This window comes from Eurypyga helias, unplaced genomic scaffold, assembly GCF_000690775.1.
Source record: "Eurypyga helias isolate BGI_N326 unplaced genomic scaffold, ASM69077v1 scaffold14339, whole genome shotgun sequence".
Taxonomy (NCBI): Eukaryota; Metazoa; Chordata; class Aves; order Eurypygiformes; family Eurypygidae; genus Eurypyga; species Eurypyga helias.
In genome coordinates, this window is record NW_010274024.1 from 14,568 (window position 1) to 31,950 (window position 17,383).

The 17,383-nt window shown below is 37.0% G+C and overlaps 1 protein-coding gene across 1 annotated transcript in view; it reads right to left on the reverse strand.

Moving 5' to 3' along the window:
• The window catches only part of DENND4C (DENN/MADD domain containing 4C), a 37,018-nt gene that overhangs the window by 13,084 nt on the left and 6,551 nt on the right, over positions 1-17,383 (reverse strand). The window contains exons 2-13 of the mRNA XM_010159687.1: positions 16,835-17,087; positions 15,866-15,935; positions 14,549-14,718; positions 12,746-12,987; positions 11,828-11,894; positions 11,104-11,162; positions 9,588-9,732; positions 9,051-9,226; positions 4,071-4,171; positions 2,410-2,628; positions 1,244-1,389; positions 125-160 (exon numbers count right to left, since the gene is read on the reverse strand). Coding sequence (XP_010157989.1) covers positions 125-160; positions 1,244-1,389; positions 2,410-2,628; positions 4,071-4,171; positions 9,051-9,226; positions 9,588-9,732; positions 11,104-11,162; positions 11,828-11,894; positions 12,746-12,987; positions 14,549-14,718; positions 15,866-15,935; positions 16,835-17,087 — 1,684 coding nt within the window. The remainder of the gene's footprint in view (positions 1-124; positions 161-1,243; positions 1,390-2,409; positions 2,629-4,070; positions 4,172-9,050; positions 9,227-9,587; positions 9,733-11,103; positions 11,163-11,827; positions 11,895-12,745; positions 12,988-14,548; positions 14,719-15,865; positions 15,936-16,834; positions 17,088-17,383) is intronic.

A 17,383-nucleotide genomic window follows, 5' to 3' on the forward strand; every position in this document is an offset into this window, starting at 1 on the left:
ACTTGATTATATATATTATGCCCATTACATTTGTTCTAATTACTCAAATATCAAGTCTACAGCCTTGTCTTTCCATTTGTATTTCATGATTAGGTATCCCTAAACATTCTGAAGGACAAAGTACCTTGTTTCCTTTTTCTGTTCCTTTATCCGGAAAGAGCTGGGAAAAGAGAGGGAAGGAAAAAAAAAAAAAAGTTTCTTCTCGACTCAAAAAAAATATCCTAAATAATTCTACTAAAGTTGTGTCATTTACTGAAATATTAAATAAGAAACACTACATTTTCATATTACTGTGGAAGTATTTAATCTCTTTTTCAAATACTTTATTTGCTGAAAGTAAGAATATGCAGTAATCAACATGCTTTCCATCTGCTGACATTATCTACTAAATACAAAATCCTAAATCTATCGAAGGAAAGTGCTTTCATTTAGTTTAATTGAAAGAAATTGCTGTTTTGCAGATACTTTCAACATGACAATTTAAGTACACAACACATTAACAACCTGCAATAATATCAAATTATTAACAATATTAAACAAAGTATACTCCAGATGCAAACTCCATACTCAGCAGAAAGTAAAATAAAGGAAAAAAAATTGTAAACCCTTATTTTGTGGTCAGTTTATAAGTGTTAATTTGATAGCTATCAATACTGAATCAAAGTCTCATTCTGTAAGAGCTTGGTATGAAAATGAAGGCTCTGTCCAGAAAGAATTGTATATATACACACCTTAAAAACACCCCATAATTCTCTACCTCCTAATTTTTTTATTGTGAACTTGGTATTTCACAGGTGAAGCTATAACCTCAATAACCCACGCAGACCAGAACCATGCTGAAGAGACTTAGTTTAAAGAAGAATGGGTCACAGCAATCTTTCTCATATAAAATACAGGCTATGAAAGAGGATCTCACCTACATAAAACAGTTTGGACCACAAGTGGAGCACTAGGCATGTTTTAAGTTTAAATGGTGTCAAAAGGAGCAACAACCCAGATGACCAATGGTAGCTAATTCCATGTTTGCAGGAGGGCAATTTACATTTAAAGGGAAGGCATGGAAGACAGAAAATGACTGTGCAAGACGACGGAGGAGGAAAATGACTCAGCAATAACCACCAAGAACTCCAAACCCTCAAAACACTTGCTGGAGAGAGTATCTACTTTTACAGCTAAAACCCAGGAAAATAACACAAAATGAACAGAAGCGTATAATTTAATACTATTGCTACATGTTTTTCACCTTTTCTATGCAGTCATCAAAAAACGCCAAGCCAGTATCCTTGTCACTCACAAAACTGCACTCTTCAATAAAGCGGCTGAATATCTGCGTTTTGGTGAGATGCGTGTAGAACTTTGTATAGGCACGGTCTCTGCTTTTTAAAAATCCTGGTTATAAAAAGGAACACGTAACTAAATACCAGTGACGAGTTCCCTAAGAAACTGACATACAAAGTGTCGACACAAAATATTTAAAGTGCTAATACATGAAGCATTTGCTTTATCAATAAAAACAAACACCCATCACTACTTGCACTCGCAAGATTAAAATAACAGCTTTCTAAAAAAAATAATTATTTTTCACCACAGTTACCAATACTCGGCACGCAATCACCACCATGTAATGTGCTCACTGTGTTGATTTTTTGTGCAAGAAAAAGGAGATGACACTCTCATACAAATGCAGAAGTTTCTAACATCTGAAATGATGTATAATAAAAATTGCGTTATCCTCAGAGATGATGGGCCTGAAAATGTTTAAGACTTTCCAAACCTCTGGCTAAAAATCTCTCCTCAAATCTCTCTCCCACTAAAAAACAAAAAAACCCAAACACCAACACCAAACAACATTCCCCAAACAAAAATAAGAACAACCCCAAAACACTACCACCACATACAAAACGGAACACCTGTGATATTTTATCTAGCATTCAACTCATCATGAACAGATCAAAAGTTAACTTGATGAGATGAGGAAAATAAGATAACCTTCACTGACTATCATTTTGTTACATTTTTGATCTCTCCCTCCTTCTCTATTCTCTTCCTGTCTGTATCAAGAACATTACACTGCTCTTCATTACTTGGCTTCTGGCATTTTTGCTCTGTACAAATTGAGAAATATTCTTTCATTCCCAAGCACTGCCCCTACAGAATATGCCATGCAGAGAGGGCATCATGCTACCGAAATACAGATTTTCTACTAACAGAGCTATTGCAAAATTACAATTCTATGTGCACGTTCGAATCGACTTTGAACAGTTTAACTTTATACGACTGCAATTTTAAAGATATTGCCAAGAATTGTACAACCAAAGGGAACTTTGACCTTTTAAAGTTAAGAAGCTCCTCAACCCTGAAGTTGTAACGTTGCCAAAGCTATCAGCAGCTGGTTTGCCTCACCCTCACCTTGATGATCAAACAGAGAATCAGCGGCAGTTGCTTTATTTGAAGGTGCCTGCGTGATTGGCTTGAGGAATGTTCTGTAACCCTTTAAAATAGATGCCATGAAACGAAGAAAAGCTTCCTGGATCTCCATCTCGAGTTCTATCATCTTCTTCTGCCAGGAGAAATCTGCCTCAATAGGAGTCATCTCTACTGCAGAGCCTTCTTGAGTTTTCCTGTGAACTAGCAATGAGCAACCCTGTATTAAAATTCAGTGCGTTCAAACATTTAACTTTTGCAAGATGCTGAAGACGGATTTTTCTTTTTCCTACGTGCCCATTTTCATAAGTGACGAATACCAGAAATCCTGTGATTACTTTCCAATTGATCTGGCTCAACTGGATACCTCAAGAGTTGATTACGTGTTTTTCAAACACATCCAGCCCACTGGGACATGAAACAATGAGGAGGATCTCAGTTGAGTTAATGTTACCACACACCTAACAATGTAGTGTCTTTCAGTAACACAGCAACACAAAGGAACATGGTTTTCCCTGTTCTGAAGACCGCATATCTACAAAGGACCTCAAACTCTTTTTCTAATCAAAATTCTAACAATTTAGTGCACCAAAGTGTAGAAACAAGGAGATGATATTCAGAAGTTACTCTTGCACTCTGAGAAAAACAGTAACTTATACTCCTGAATCTAATAGTTCCACAATTTTTATTATAATGAAAACAATTATTGTAATAGTTATTCATATATGAATATAAATAAATATTGTAACATATCTATTACAATATTGCCAGAATAGAAAAACAAACTATCTAAAAAAGATCCCTGGTTCTGCCCAAGTTAAAATTACAAAGCAGTCCTATATTAGGTAGATTGCATGACATACCCTGCTGATAAAACCAAAAGAAAAGTTGAGGTTTCCTAACAGATGAAGTAAAGGCTATCTGCAAAAACCAGAAAACTGAGGCAAGAACACCTGCTTCTTAATTAATGTATTTTTTGTTTCCATGATTCACAGATTTTGTTTATCTTGTATACCTATGAGGCTATCATTGTTTCCTTCTCCATGCTGATGCAACCTAACTAACAGCTTATCTTAAACAGCCAAGCTACAGTCAGATATAAGCTATATCTGAAAACTATTAGGGCAGCTACAACTTTGCTTTTACCTGATCAAGTCATTAGGATGAAGACGGTGAGTTTTGTTTCTTCTTTTGACAAAATACTTTGTTAAAATATAGCTATTTATTTTTGTAGAAAAGTCATTATCTGAGATATTCAGCAGTATCTGCACAATAGCTGAGATATTTATCATTATTTTATTCACATTCACACTCCCTCTGTTATTTTTCATCAAAACTGTGAATATTGGTTAGGTCGAGATTCAAATGTGGTTTAGCTGAACCTTTCTTTAAATACAATTTAATCATGAGTAAAGGCTAAAAAAAAAAGCTCAAATTTTAAGAAGTCACAGCGAAGAAAATGAATGTCTAAAAAGGTAATTCACAACACATATAATAGAAGGAAGTTCTTATATTTATATACTGATTATAATTTAGGACTTGTAGGTGTGCATCACAAAATCTAGTAATTTTCTTTGAATATTTACTTTCCCTGCTTTAGGCAGTTTCTGTTCTTACCCATTCCCATTTTATTTTATATATTTCACCTGCTGCCAGCTGTGGGTGAAGTTTCTTTAAGGTTCTGAGCAGACTTTTACACGGCTTCTTGGGAAACTGCTTCCAGTTGGTACTCTTCTTATCATCTGATCTGAAACACAGGAGAAGGAAAAAAAGAAATATAAAACACAGACCATATAAAAAAAAAAGAATAGCTTCTACAGCCCTAAGATGCTTCATTTCAGAACACAGTGTCTAAAAAAATTAAATTATTCTGGAAAAAAAAAATTGTGTCTATGCAACTTTTTGGTAACAGGGACAAAGAAAAATTCTCTAAACCAAATGATAGTTTACAAAGCTGACATTGGTTTATTGCAGCACTGAGTGCATGGGGGATAGCTCTGCCTAATACACACACCGAACAGAGTTCTCTGTGCTATATTTATACAGAAGACTTTTAGGATCATTAATATTCTAGTCTACTCACTTTACAATGATTGGTTATACAATTACAGTATTGCTGACATGTTCCTTCCACTATTACGCAAGCTCAGGGGAAGGGTCTTCACCCGGGCAGGGTGGTTCTTGACCTATGGGCGTGATTTTTAGTACTATAAGAGCTGTTAATGAGCAAAGTTCGCAACAAAGAAAAAATTCTTTAAACATCCACTAGTCTACTAAAACACTTCTCAACTTAAAAGGACACTGTTGGGGTGCTAATGAGCATGTAAGCTCCTACAAGCAAGAGGCCCCTCTCTTGTTATCAAACCTTTCTCAGCAATATGTGTTAAAGGAAACACATGAAAAACAGGATATCGGGAAATAAGATGTGAGAGACAAAGTATTATCCAAGAGCTTTGTGAGAGACAAAGTATCATCCAAGCAACTTAACATCTGAAACATCATTAAAAGCAGTGCCTTCTCCAATAAGGCTTAACACAGTAAAAAAGAATAAAGTCAAATCTAACAAAATATGGTCAGAATGTAACATAGTGCATAACAGAGTGTAGTAAAAAAAATAAAGTTAGAACAGCTAATCCTAACAAAACACCATTAAAACAGAACACGGTTCAAACCAGAATGTTATCAAAAACAGCACACAGTGAAGAACAGAATGTTGTCTAAACAACCTAACACAAAAAATACATCTCAACTACTGTATTATTCTAAGAATTAACTTTTAACATCGCTGTCAGCCTAACACAGAGCAAGAACATCTCAGTTACTATATTATTGTAAGGGTTAACCTTTGACACTTTGGCTTGTCAGCCTAATATAAAGAATAAGAACTTCGGGCCTGTAAAAATTACCCCCCTTGGAAGTAGTTAGATTTTCGTACTACTTCCATATATTCTTTTCGATGGTTCTCTTAGCACAACATATGCAGATCCCTATGATAGCCACACTCATAACCACACAGATTATTCCTTCTAGTAACGTGGCTAACCATCCTTTTAGAGACCATCCAGCCAATCCTTGAATGATTTTGTCAAGCCAATTATTTTCTCCTGCATCTCTAATCGCTCTGCTGTCTTCTGCTACTTTTCTCATTTTCTCCAATTGCGCTTGCAGGTCTGTCAGTGATGTCTGGGATGAGGGTACAGCAATGTTCTCCGTCTAATTGAAGATATCCAAACACCCCTTGGTGACCTAGGTGGGACCTGCTGTCTGGACTCTCAACAGACCAGAGGAATCATGAGGACTCCAGCGTGCACCCGAGTATTTTCGGGGAAGTACGCCGATTCCCTGCTTGAATTTTCATGACAGCTTTCTCAAAGATTAACATAAGTAAGAATTATTGGTTGTATTGGTTGCTTAGAAGTAAGACATCTGAATTATGCACACACGGTAGAGCTATTGGTGTCAGTAGTGCACAGCTGTGGTATCTGTACGCTACTACGGGTTACTTTTTGCTAACTTCCTTATTTATCAAAAATTTAAAAAAAACCAAATCCAAACAGGAGTGACATAGCTCAGAATTTCATTTCCTTAGACAGAGCAGTATAAACTGAGTTATGAGTAAAATTTTCTCCAGTCTGTAAGGAGGATCTGCATTAAGATCTGATTTAGAATTCTTAGTTGAAGTTTCACTTAGCTGATTTCTTTTTTTTTTTTCCAGAATTTTTATCAGTCTTCCTAATGTAATTTAGCACAATAATCTGTCTGTGATTACTATTCAAAGCAGACACTACCATAAACCTGACACACTGCTTCTGATACAAATAAAGGCAGTTTGGAATACAACAGGGACTTGTTACTGCAAAATGCTGGAAGACCAGTCTGGCAACTCGGTTCCAGTTTCAACCACAGGCTAGCTGGGACTAAGACCACCAGGAACTCAGTGCACAGTCTGAAAATTCTGTGGTTGATTAAGCAATGGGGTAAATTGTCCTAAAGGGATGCTTATCTTTGTTAGAAGGACAATGGGTACAATGCCAGACCTTGTTTAAGCAGTTGGATAGAGAGAGAGACAGTAGGGAGTAAATCCTGAGAATTCCTATGCCTCTTTTTGGGAGGTGGAGTAGAATTGCTGTAACAAGGATTACAACAAACCTTGCGGCAACAAGACCTAATCAGTTATTACTACCTGAGCTGATGCTGTCACTGCTTGGTTTGCATTTTACATCAGTGAAATGTTTTTCAATTACTATTTGCTCAATTGGCGCCAACATAGAACTATCTTAGGAAGGAAGCCAAAGTTTCAGGAGTTAAAAAAAAAAGCAAGTTTACGCATGCAACTGCCCATTTTTTTCCCCACCATAACGGCATGCCTATAAACAATGTAAGTGGTACTGTTCCAAAAATGCAAGGAAAAAAATCCCGCTATAAAAATAAAACAAACTTTCAAATCTTTGTCCTAAAAAGGCTACTTTCCTTAACCAGCTTTCAATGTTACTTTCACAAAGATAGTTGAAAACATCCAAAAAAAGGCATTAAGGAAGATGCTGAATGAATAAAAGGCCTTCAGTATTTTTTGGCAGTAAATAAAGCTCCAGTCTGTCACAAGGAAGATAGTGTCAAACTTGCTCTAAAATGACACTAGGCAGCCAGACAGATGTACTAGAAAATAACGAATTTTTCAAATGTCATTCTTCTATTACATAGTCTGTCAAAGTCAGCAACAGTGCTCTTAAATATTTTTATACTTTAAAAAAAAGAAACAACAGACACAAAAAACCAGCAGCACTGCCACAGAAATAAAGTAGGGCAGAAAGAGATGTGGATAAAATAAAACGGAACAAATAAAATGCAACATTAATCTTTACTCACTAATAATGCACTATTTTAGAATTCTGTATGATCCTCAACACAAAGGGTTTATGGAGATTTGGTTTTACCTATACATCTCCGAAACTGAAAAATATCCTCATTTCCAGGTTAAAAGTTTTATAATGCAGGTACCCACATCTCGGATTTACCTGTCAAATGTTACAGATGTCAAATTCCTCTGAAAATCAAATGAGCGGTACAGATGAAATATATGCAAAATAGGCAGCAAAAAAGAAAAATATCAGTTGCCTATTTAAAGGGAAATGGACTTCGAAGACAGTAAATGAAAAAGTCCAACAATCTTTCCAACTGAGTGCCTCACAAAAGGTCAGTCACTGGTAGATTTTTAGTTCAGCAACCAATCCTGTAAGGTTGGTGCTTGGTCTTCCTAGCAGTCATCCCAACAGAATCTTGACATCCTTATCTCCCTACCAAATGCCCTGCTTCCATCCCCTTCATTTTTCTGCAACCCGGTCTTCAACTTCCACTCTACTTATGAAGAAAACCATTCAGATATTTTTCAATGAGAATGTCTTCATATAAATAAGTTATCTTCCTTGAGTTTCCTCAATACATTCTTCTTTCACAACACCTATTATAATTATTCCTTTGGTGGCATAGTACTTTGGTACACAGTGATGAAAATACTTTTTGCAGTGTTTTTAATGGGGACTTAGGGGAAGATGAAAAAATATATTAACACAGTCTGCTCCATTGTTTACTATTTCCTTTGATGCTGCTCATCAAACAAAGCATTTCAGTAATGGAAACATTTGCTTCAGTCGAGGAAGGGTCCTTTCGACACAATGGAAAACCAAGAAAGTATTCCACTGACCCATAGATCAAATGACTTATCAAACAGTAAAACAAAAAGTAAAGGGTTAAAAAGCAACAAGAGATGAAGTAAAACTCTGTTTTCACAGATGTGTACTTCAGTGATATTCGCCGTCATCTTGAACTACCTTAGATGCCTCTTCCTGTTTTTGACTGAATTATTTTTAAATGGAAATGTAATCCATAGTTATAAATTAAACACCTGAAACAACTGAATTTTCTGTCCAATTATTTGTACTCTCATTTAGATACATTACAAAAACCAGAAGAGTTACTCTGAATTAGCCTCTCCTTAAGAAGGTGTGAAAAAAATGTTCACCTTCAACATCTTCAGCTTAAGAAAAGCATTGAAAATATAATAATTACGTGAAAATACTTTAGATTGAATACAGTCAAGACACGAAATCATGCTTAATTGATCTCACAACAAATTTGGACCTTGTAACTTGAGAAAAATTTATTAACACTTAAGTGCCCCGATTGCAAGACACCATCAAAAGCTGTCATGAAGGGTCCTAAAGTGCTCATGTTCATACCAACAGTCACCGAACACGGACAAACCAAGTCCAAAAGTGTAAGAAATAGTGAGGCAGGAAAAAGATCCCAACACAACTCTTCTTCCTCTTTTCTAGCTTTTGTCCCATTACCCTAATAAGCACTACTAGATTTGGAACAACAGATCAGAACGCATTACCATTGTTACTAAATTTAAAGCAACGTCTGCACCACATTTTTATAGGCAGCACCAAGTGCTGACCCTTGACTTAGTAAGTTTTAATTTGCTATGAAGCATTAGAAATGAGAAAAGGAACAGAGGACAGTATGAAACGAACCGTATTAGATAGAAGTGTTTAATAGTTTTATCTCCTGAGCATGTCAGAAATCTCCCCATCTACAGATAAATGTAAAAACTCCATAGAACTTACATGTACACCATGTTTGTGTCTAAGTCAATGCACACAATATCCTGTGGTGGGTCGTACAGATCAAAGTATCGTGAATCAACTCCAACAATAAATGGAAGAGGTGCACTGAGTACGGTAGCCAAAGACAAAGGACAGAGGGGGATATATGGACATTGCCACTGAAATGGAAATATCATCTGAAGGAAAAATGAAATGAAATCAACACATTAAAACAAGACAACAGATACTGAACAATGAAAACCCAGAGGTTACATGCAGCAAGTTGAAATGAAATTACTAAAAGCCTTGCAACACTGTCAGAAAGAAGTCTTCAATTTTGACCACTTATTTTCAGCATCTCTCTTAGTTATCTGGGAAAAAATGCTGATCATTCTAATACTCATAGTAACAAGACATGCTAGGACACTTTAACTAAATGCTAATGCTGGGAAAAATTATCATTTAGTACATCAATCATTTTAACTTAAAAAAGCCTTGTAGCAATTGTGGAGTTCGAACTGATTTCTCTCACTGCTGTACGGAACACTTTGTACTTACAGCTACTACAGCTTCAGCAACTCCTGTCAACACAGCTGGTCTAAGAGAATGGAGGAGGATCTTGCCTTCTAGTAATACAAAGAGTAACAGAGTGGCACAGTTTTCCGGTCCAAGATTCATGAGCAGAGTGCTAAAGTTCGCTCCACTAAGGAGTAGGCAGGAAAGGAGAAGAGAATAAGAACGTTACAGGATTAAAAAAAAAAAAAAAAGTCACTACTATCAAACTTCTGACAACTGTTTGGGACCAACTAGTTGAGTAGTGCTAACATTAACACACATCAAACATCTATCTATCTATCTAAAAGCTATCCCCTCGTTATGAGGCTTGTACTGCCACAAAGAAACCTAAATTCAAGTTCTATTGCTGAAGAAAGATACGTCATGCTACTGCTGAGTTTTGTGTTGTTTATGGTGCTCTCACTTATATAGGCACAGGCATCTTGTCTTCATAACAGCAAAATGCACCTACTGGGTAACAACTAATCCAATCACAAACAACACCAGTAGATTCATATGATGGGTGAGCTCGGGGGAAAAAAAAAAAAATCATGAACTAGAATATCCATTTGATCTTAGTATCAAATTATAATACTACTCTGGTAAATTTAACCCATCATTCTGACAGCAACATGCTTTCAGCTTCTATAGTTTAGGCTCCCTTTTCATTTGTCTGGACTGTACACAATTAAGAATTGTATAGACATCTGTAAGAGCACAGGGGTGGAAAATTTGTCCTCAGAATTCTAAGTGCTTACATGCTACTTTGCAGTTTGGTGGCTGGCTCCAATTTTTCACTTAAAGAGTCTGTGTAACAGATGTGATTAAACACAGGATTTTTCTGTATATAGAATATTACATGGTAACGTGTAAGAGAATTTAAAAAAAAAAAGGGGAAATATTTTTGTTTTAACTTAAAAACAAAACAAAAAAAATCAACAAAACCACCCAAACAAAACCCCATGTCACAATCATAGGGAGCTCCAGCCCAGAAGATGCAGTCAGTATCCACAAAGACTGCACCACCCTTCAAGCATAAATACCAATTTCTAGGTATGATTTTGAATTTCAAAAATGTTTGCATGCTTGTGCATTGATTGATTTCACATAACTGAATGACGTGTCTCTGTTGGATCCAAAAAGGGGAAAAACCAAGGTAACAGTCTGTCTATGCATTTTAAAAAAATTTTTGCTTACTACACAGGTTACAAAAATACAAGGTATTTAAATATGGTGGGTTTCTTTTTGGTTTTGTCACAGCCTGCTTCTTCTTTCTTCAGAGTTTCTACAATAATCCGTCAATTCATCTTTATTTCAGCATAATTAGTGATACTATTCTTCCACAAGGGAGAGGTCTATGTCAAAAAGACAACATGGTATAATATTATAAATGTGTATTGAGCTTTCTGTTTATAAGAACTAATAATATTGCGGTAATGTTTGGCTTCCTTCTATGATTCATCTACATTTGCCTCTGAATTTTTCAAGCAGCACACATTTAAAGCATTAATAATGATACCTTAATGGCAATGGTGTAGAAACTGGCTGAGACAGTACTAATGCATCATGGGCAGAAAGCTGAAACACACAAAGTAGTACATGATTCATACGGACAATTCCATAGTTAATACAGTATAATATTCCAATATAGGGATATAACCATAATCTCATAAACTGTCTGGCAGAGTCACAATGTCATAAGAGAGAGTCATCACAGACAGTCCCTGGGACTTTTGTTCACTAGGTCAACAGAGCTCATATTAGTCACTGAAACAATTCTCACAAGTTACAGGAAATCTGTGACTCACTGTTGAACATGTCGCCGCTGCTGGGTGATTAGAGAAGCACAAGAGAGAGTGCCCCCAGGGACTAACCTTTGACCCACAGCAGTGGGTGAACAAGAGAGATAAAGACAGTAACAAACCACACCCACCCCTGCTAAGGTAATGCAGATGGTTCCTATAAAATGCAAGGGTAATGTACAGCAGAAATTTCAAAAGTGCAAATAGAACACTGCTGCCACCCATATCACCTGAAGTCTGAAACAGTCTCCTTTGCTAAGTTACACCAGGTTTACAATAGTGAAAGAGTAAGCCAAACTATCCATCTCGCCCCCTCTCCCATCCCACAGATGGGTATTCAAAGCTGGGTAAAAAGACTAAAGGAAGAAACCAGGCTCCCAAAGGCAAGAAAGAAGGTTTGCCATTATCATAACCAAAAATGGAAGCAAATGTTTTGCTTACCTGCACTAGAATTCTTGGCCTTTGTGGTGAAGGGAAAGGTATATTGTGCATAAAATGAGATATGTGCCTGGAAAGAAGACAAGATGTTAGAAAACCAGTACTGGGGACTAATCCTGGACTGAAAACAATGTTGATCACCTTTTGGAATTGCTATGGTACCATAATTTAAAAAAGCTGTTAAGATTTATTTACTATTTCAGTAAGTTTAAGAGTGTATTTATGCAAAAAAACAAAGAAGCTCCATTCACATTTCACGCGTGAAAACTAACACTGGCAGCTTCAGATACCTACGCAAAAGATAAGAACACATTGGCATTTAGGCAAGCCATTTAAAATCCCGAGCAGCCAAACCCCATTCTACAGTTTCTAATAAGGCTTAGGTAAGAGGCACTACATACTTCACTGCCAGGCACCTAATACGGTTTTGAAGGTAACATCCCATTTCAGCAAACTTTTAGGACCATGAGAAGCATCCTCTACTGAGTTTACACACACACACATGCACGAACATAAAAAATCTGCATCAGTTGCAGTGCTTGTAAACAGACAGATACACATTGCTAATGCACAGACTCCCTTAGCTTATATTTATTAACCTAAAATGCAGGACTGCAAACGTTTCCATGTAACTTACAGCTCAGCCATTTTCTGTGTTTGATGTAGTTAAGAGAAAGGTAAACACACTTGACATACTCTAACAGAAAAGCCACAGTAAAATCCAGTTCACTTTCCTGGCACTGCAAGAGCCACTACTGTTAAACAGAAGCAGCAGTAATTCTTATCAGTGCAAGATAAGTTACGCAGCGCAAGAAAGAGGATGGAGCAAATACACCAAGTCAGTGTGAACGTATAAATCACCTGACTTCTTGAGCTGACTTCTTGACCTTCCCACAATAACTAGAAACATGTTTTACATACTTTTCAATGGGAAGAGGATGCGGTCCAGAGACAGAGAGTTTGTAGATGAACATAAGAAATTTTCGAAATGCTTCAAAGAATGGCCAGTGTGAGAGAAGGCAGATACATTTGTTGGAATTGATGGACTTGGAAGCAACCACTTTCCTCCCTACAGCTGTCAGGAGACCCAGCTGCACTTGTTGTTTTTCCGTTAGCAGCTCCCGGGGATAAGGCTCATAAAACTGAATAGCAGCACCATAAACCTAAAAGATGAAGGAAAAACAACTGAGCAGACACAGTATTTAACAAGAGATTGTGTCAGAACTTTTGAAGCATCCTTAAGTCTTTGGTAGTTGCGCACACACTATAGTGCTTTTGCTGGCAGTTTGCGAGATGACTTTTCATTTATGTAGCATACATAAAGTATCCTTATAAACTAAATGCTTTGCATTCTTGCGCCTCTCCCTCTTTTACACTGCAGTTTTCTCAACAAAGTATTCATACTCGGTAAACTGAAAGGGAAGGAACCAAATGGCATGCTTTGACAAACCCCTATCCATTAACCATTATGACAAAACCAAAAAACCACCCACAAAAACCAAACCCTCTCCATCTGTTCAGTAAATTCCTCTATCAATACCACACTAAGAATAAAATTATTTTAGCTTTGACCTAACTCATTTTATCAAGCTAAACGGCTACTGATCTTTTCTAATATTCCTTCCATATTTGTCAGAGCTTCATTATTAACTGAGTTATTTTGACCAGCTTAGCAAAAGGAGAACAGGGAAAGATGTATACCACAGCATACATTCTCTCTGAGAAAAATACTGGCAGCTACTGCATCCCTCCTTGCACAAGTAGTACTAATATACTGGAGAAAGACATTTTGCTTTGTGGAAATGGAGAAGTAGATAAATTTCCCTGATCAGGAACTGAGACAGAGTGTAAGTTTGGCTCTATTAGTGGTAACAGCTCAACTGCTGTTTATTAGTCACAGAGAGCTAATCAGACATTACAGTCACTTATTCCATCATGCAGTTCACACACAGACACAGCTGGCAGGCTGAAGCAACAACTGGGAGACCAACCCCAAACAAGGGTTCCCTTGCTTCATCAGGAGTATCTATAGCCCTGGAGTCTCCAAGTACAGCAGACACTGCCTTCTCACATGTGGGCTGAGTCAGGCAACGCATTTTTGGTGCCCGCATGCGCTGGTGGCCTTTAGAGTCAGCAGATGGCTGATGTTCTGAATCTATCCCTTGACGTGAATTCAACAGGATCACTGGTCTCAGGAGCTCATCAGTTCTTCAGAGCCTCTTGCATGCTACCTCTCAGCACAAACCTTTTCTCCCCTCACCCTGCTCTTCTCTGGTAACTACTATCCTACTCGCACACACAGACACCTACAGAGCCCAACTACACAAATTCACACAGAAGTCGTGACTGTAGGAAAACCGTAACAACTCAAACACACCTAACACAAGTGGTAAGTGAACATGTCTTTAACATGTAGGCTGCATCTCCATTCCCAGAAACATCTTACTTGAAGGAACAGGGAAAACCATGTGCTGTGAGTTTTCTTTTTGTTAAGTGGATGGGTCAGCAGTTTACATGGGACTAAACAGCACATACTCTTCCAGATATTTCCTGTTTTGGTTTACTTCAGTCTTATATGAAGACTTGAGAAATACAACTTTGTAAGAGAAATATTTAACAAATAATTTCGCAGCATTTCTCAAATACAGAAGAAACAATACCTATTCATGTCCAAAACAGCCATGTGAGCTAAAAGCAAAAACCAGTCACAGTGTAGAGCCATACCTTTTCTGCAGAAGAGCAGGTCAGTACAAATGTTGAAAACACTGGAAGTGGATATTTAGTTTGAGAGTCCCAGCACTCAATGGTAGCTCCCATAGGAAGGCAGAAGAGAGGTACAGATTCTGATAGTGGGAATGACTCATAGTTCTCTTGTGGATATCTGAAAATTAAGCCTTCAGAATGGGAGAAGGAAAAGTAAGCACTTTTTCTCTGCAAGCCCTAAATAATGTAAGCCATATATTTTCCACAATATACAGTGAAGTTTGTGGTTATATGGACTTCATAATGAAGATACCTGCAGAAGAAGAAAGTCTCTTAGTTGACAGCAAGACTATGTCATCCAAGTCACAATCCTTTTAAAATTATGTATGAATACTGAAGGACTCCCTGTTGGTAACTGCTCAGAAAAACAGTACTTAGTAAAAACTAATTAGTGAAGAAAGATTTTTACTTCGAAACAGTTGGGAATTACCACTGCTATCTAAGTGTGTCATTGGAATGGACTGGAAAAGACTAGGGAAATTCCTATGACGAAAGTGATAACTTATCTACTGCAAAAACAGCAGCAATACCTTCATTGAAAATAGGATGAATTAGCTGTCTGTCCACATTTTCTGCTAACTGGTCAGTATGTTCAATTTAAACAAATAGTTTATTCAGTTTTCTGAAATGTATCTGACTGTTGCTGGTGGAAAACAGGCACACAAGCATGGGTTTACTATTGCTGTTCATCTAGCTTATTTTATGGTACACTAACTTCATTACCTGTGCTTTCCACTTCTACTTGGCAGTCCACTCCTTTCAAAAGAATTTGGTGCACTTAGTGCTCAGTGGAATGAATTTTGAAAGGTTTGTAACAAATTATTACTTGTGGAACTAAAGGGAAGAAACATTTAATTTTCAAATTAAACAGATGTTGCACTAGTTGTGAGACATAAAAAGAAATATGAGTAAGGTTGAATGGAATTTTTAATTACTCCTTCTGCATCATCATCCACAGAAGAAATACAAAGTCTTTTGTTATATCTGAAATGCTTTCAAAGCTTTCTGCTAAAGCACCCAAGCTACCAAACCTGTCACGATAAGAACAATGCTAGTTCTATTAAAAGGCTTAGAAGTGTTTTGGTTATTGTCTTTTTTTTCCCCTGGGAAAAAGTGAGGAGAGCAAAGACAGCATTGCAGGAGATGATTTCAGTGACATGATCTAGAAACTGAATTGACAGATAGTACTTAAGCTTTTAAAATTATTATTCGATTTCAACAAGGCATTAGAATCCTTCTGTTAGCATGTTTAGGCAGTCAGCTTCTAAAATTACTTACCAGCTTTATACGCTAAAGAGTTAGAAGCTGACACAGACTTCTTGTAACAAAGGTATACACTGGAACCCCACTGGAAGACACAAGTTTCATATTAGAACAAGCAAAAATGACAACAGGCATAAGTATAAGCATTTCAATGTATTCCCACTTGCAAAGAAAGCAAACATTAAATAAAAACTAACAGAATAAAATGACTGGTTGGCTGCTGAGGATTCACCCTTCTCAGAGTTTTTAGAAGTTACAGGATTTACATAAAATAATCACATTACCACACTACTCTGACTTATTCCAACAGAAGAACAGGAAAAAGTGAAGCAGGTAATTTGCAGCTTCACATTTTCTTGGTTATTTAAAGAGACTCATGGGAATCTCATCAGTGGAAGTGAAATTCTAAACATCATCACTTGAAGCTTTTAGCATACGTAAACATAGTGTATTTGCAATTTGTCTAAATGCACTCTACCATTTGAAAAAAATCATTTGATTCAGCCTGAGTAAACAAAATGCGAAACAGACTGTAAAGACAAACTGACTGAAAAAAAAAGGACATGAAGAAACTGTAAGCAGTAATTATCATTCTTACAAGTCTTAGTAACATAGACATTATAACTAACTAAGAAAAAAGCGTTTGTGATTCATCCCAAGTGTCAGCATCACCGAAGGGGTGGGGGAAGAAGAGGGGTGGAAGGGAATCCGTCGCACTACTCCTAAATAGCGCCCAGACACAAATACGCAAACTGAAGTTTTGAGTAACCACTATGAAGGAGTAATTCCTAACACACCAGAAATCAGAGCAACAAAACCTACAAAACTTAAGTCTCGCACATGGCATACAGAATGAAAGAATTGTGATGTAGTAATAGAAGACAATTAAAACAGTGCCAAGAAGAGTTCAAAGGGTTACTCCTTTGGGTTTGTTTGTTGGTTTAAAAAAAAAAAAAAAAGACACTCAAGCGCTGCAGTACTCACCATACCACAATTTAAATTCTTATCAACTTTGCAGAATGTATGAGGAGGCGTTTCTCCTTTGCTGGTAACAATAACACAGATATCCGTCACTGCCAATGAATTTTGAGGTCGTATTGGAGGAGCCCTTCGGTATGTAATAAAGATCCGTTGAGAAGAAACTGAACTGTTGTTAACATTAGCACAACGACCGTAAGGAGTAGCTTGAATCACCTCGCAGCCCGAAATGATGCGTTCCTTCCCTTCATACAGAACTCTGCAGACATGAAGGAAACAAAATATTATGGGCATTCAAATATACATGAAGTTACCTGGACAAATACACAGAAATTGTCCATCCATTAGCAAGCACCCTATGCCAACATTGCTACAGTCTAATGTGCATTTTGCACGGCTTGAGGCTATGTGCATCATGCACGATCTGAGGCAAAGAAACTGCCCTGAAATATTTAAGTCTTGTAAGAAATCTCTGGGGGAAAAAAAAATACAATCACAGTTATGGAAAAATAAATTCAAGCCACACTGAAAAAGTTTCAGCTATAGATTTAGCAG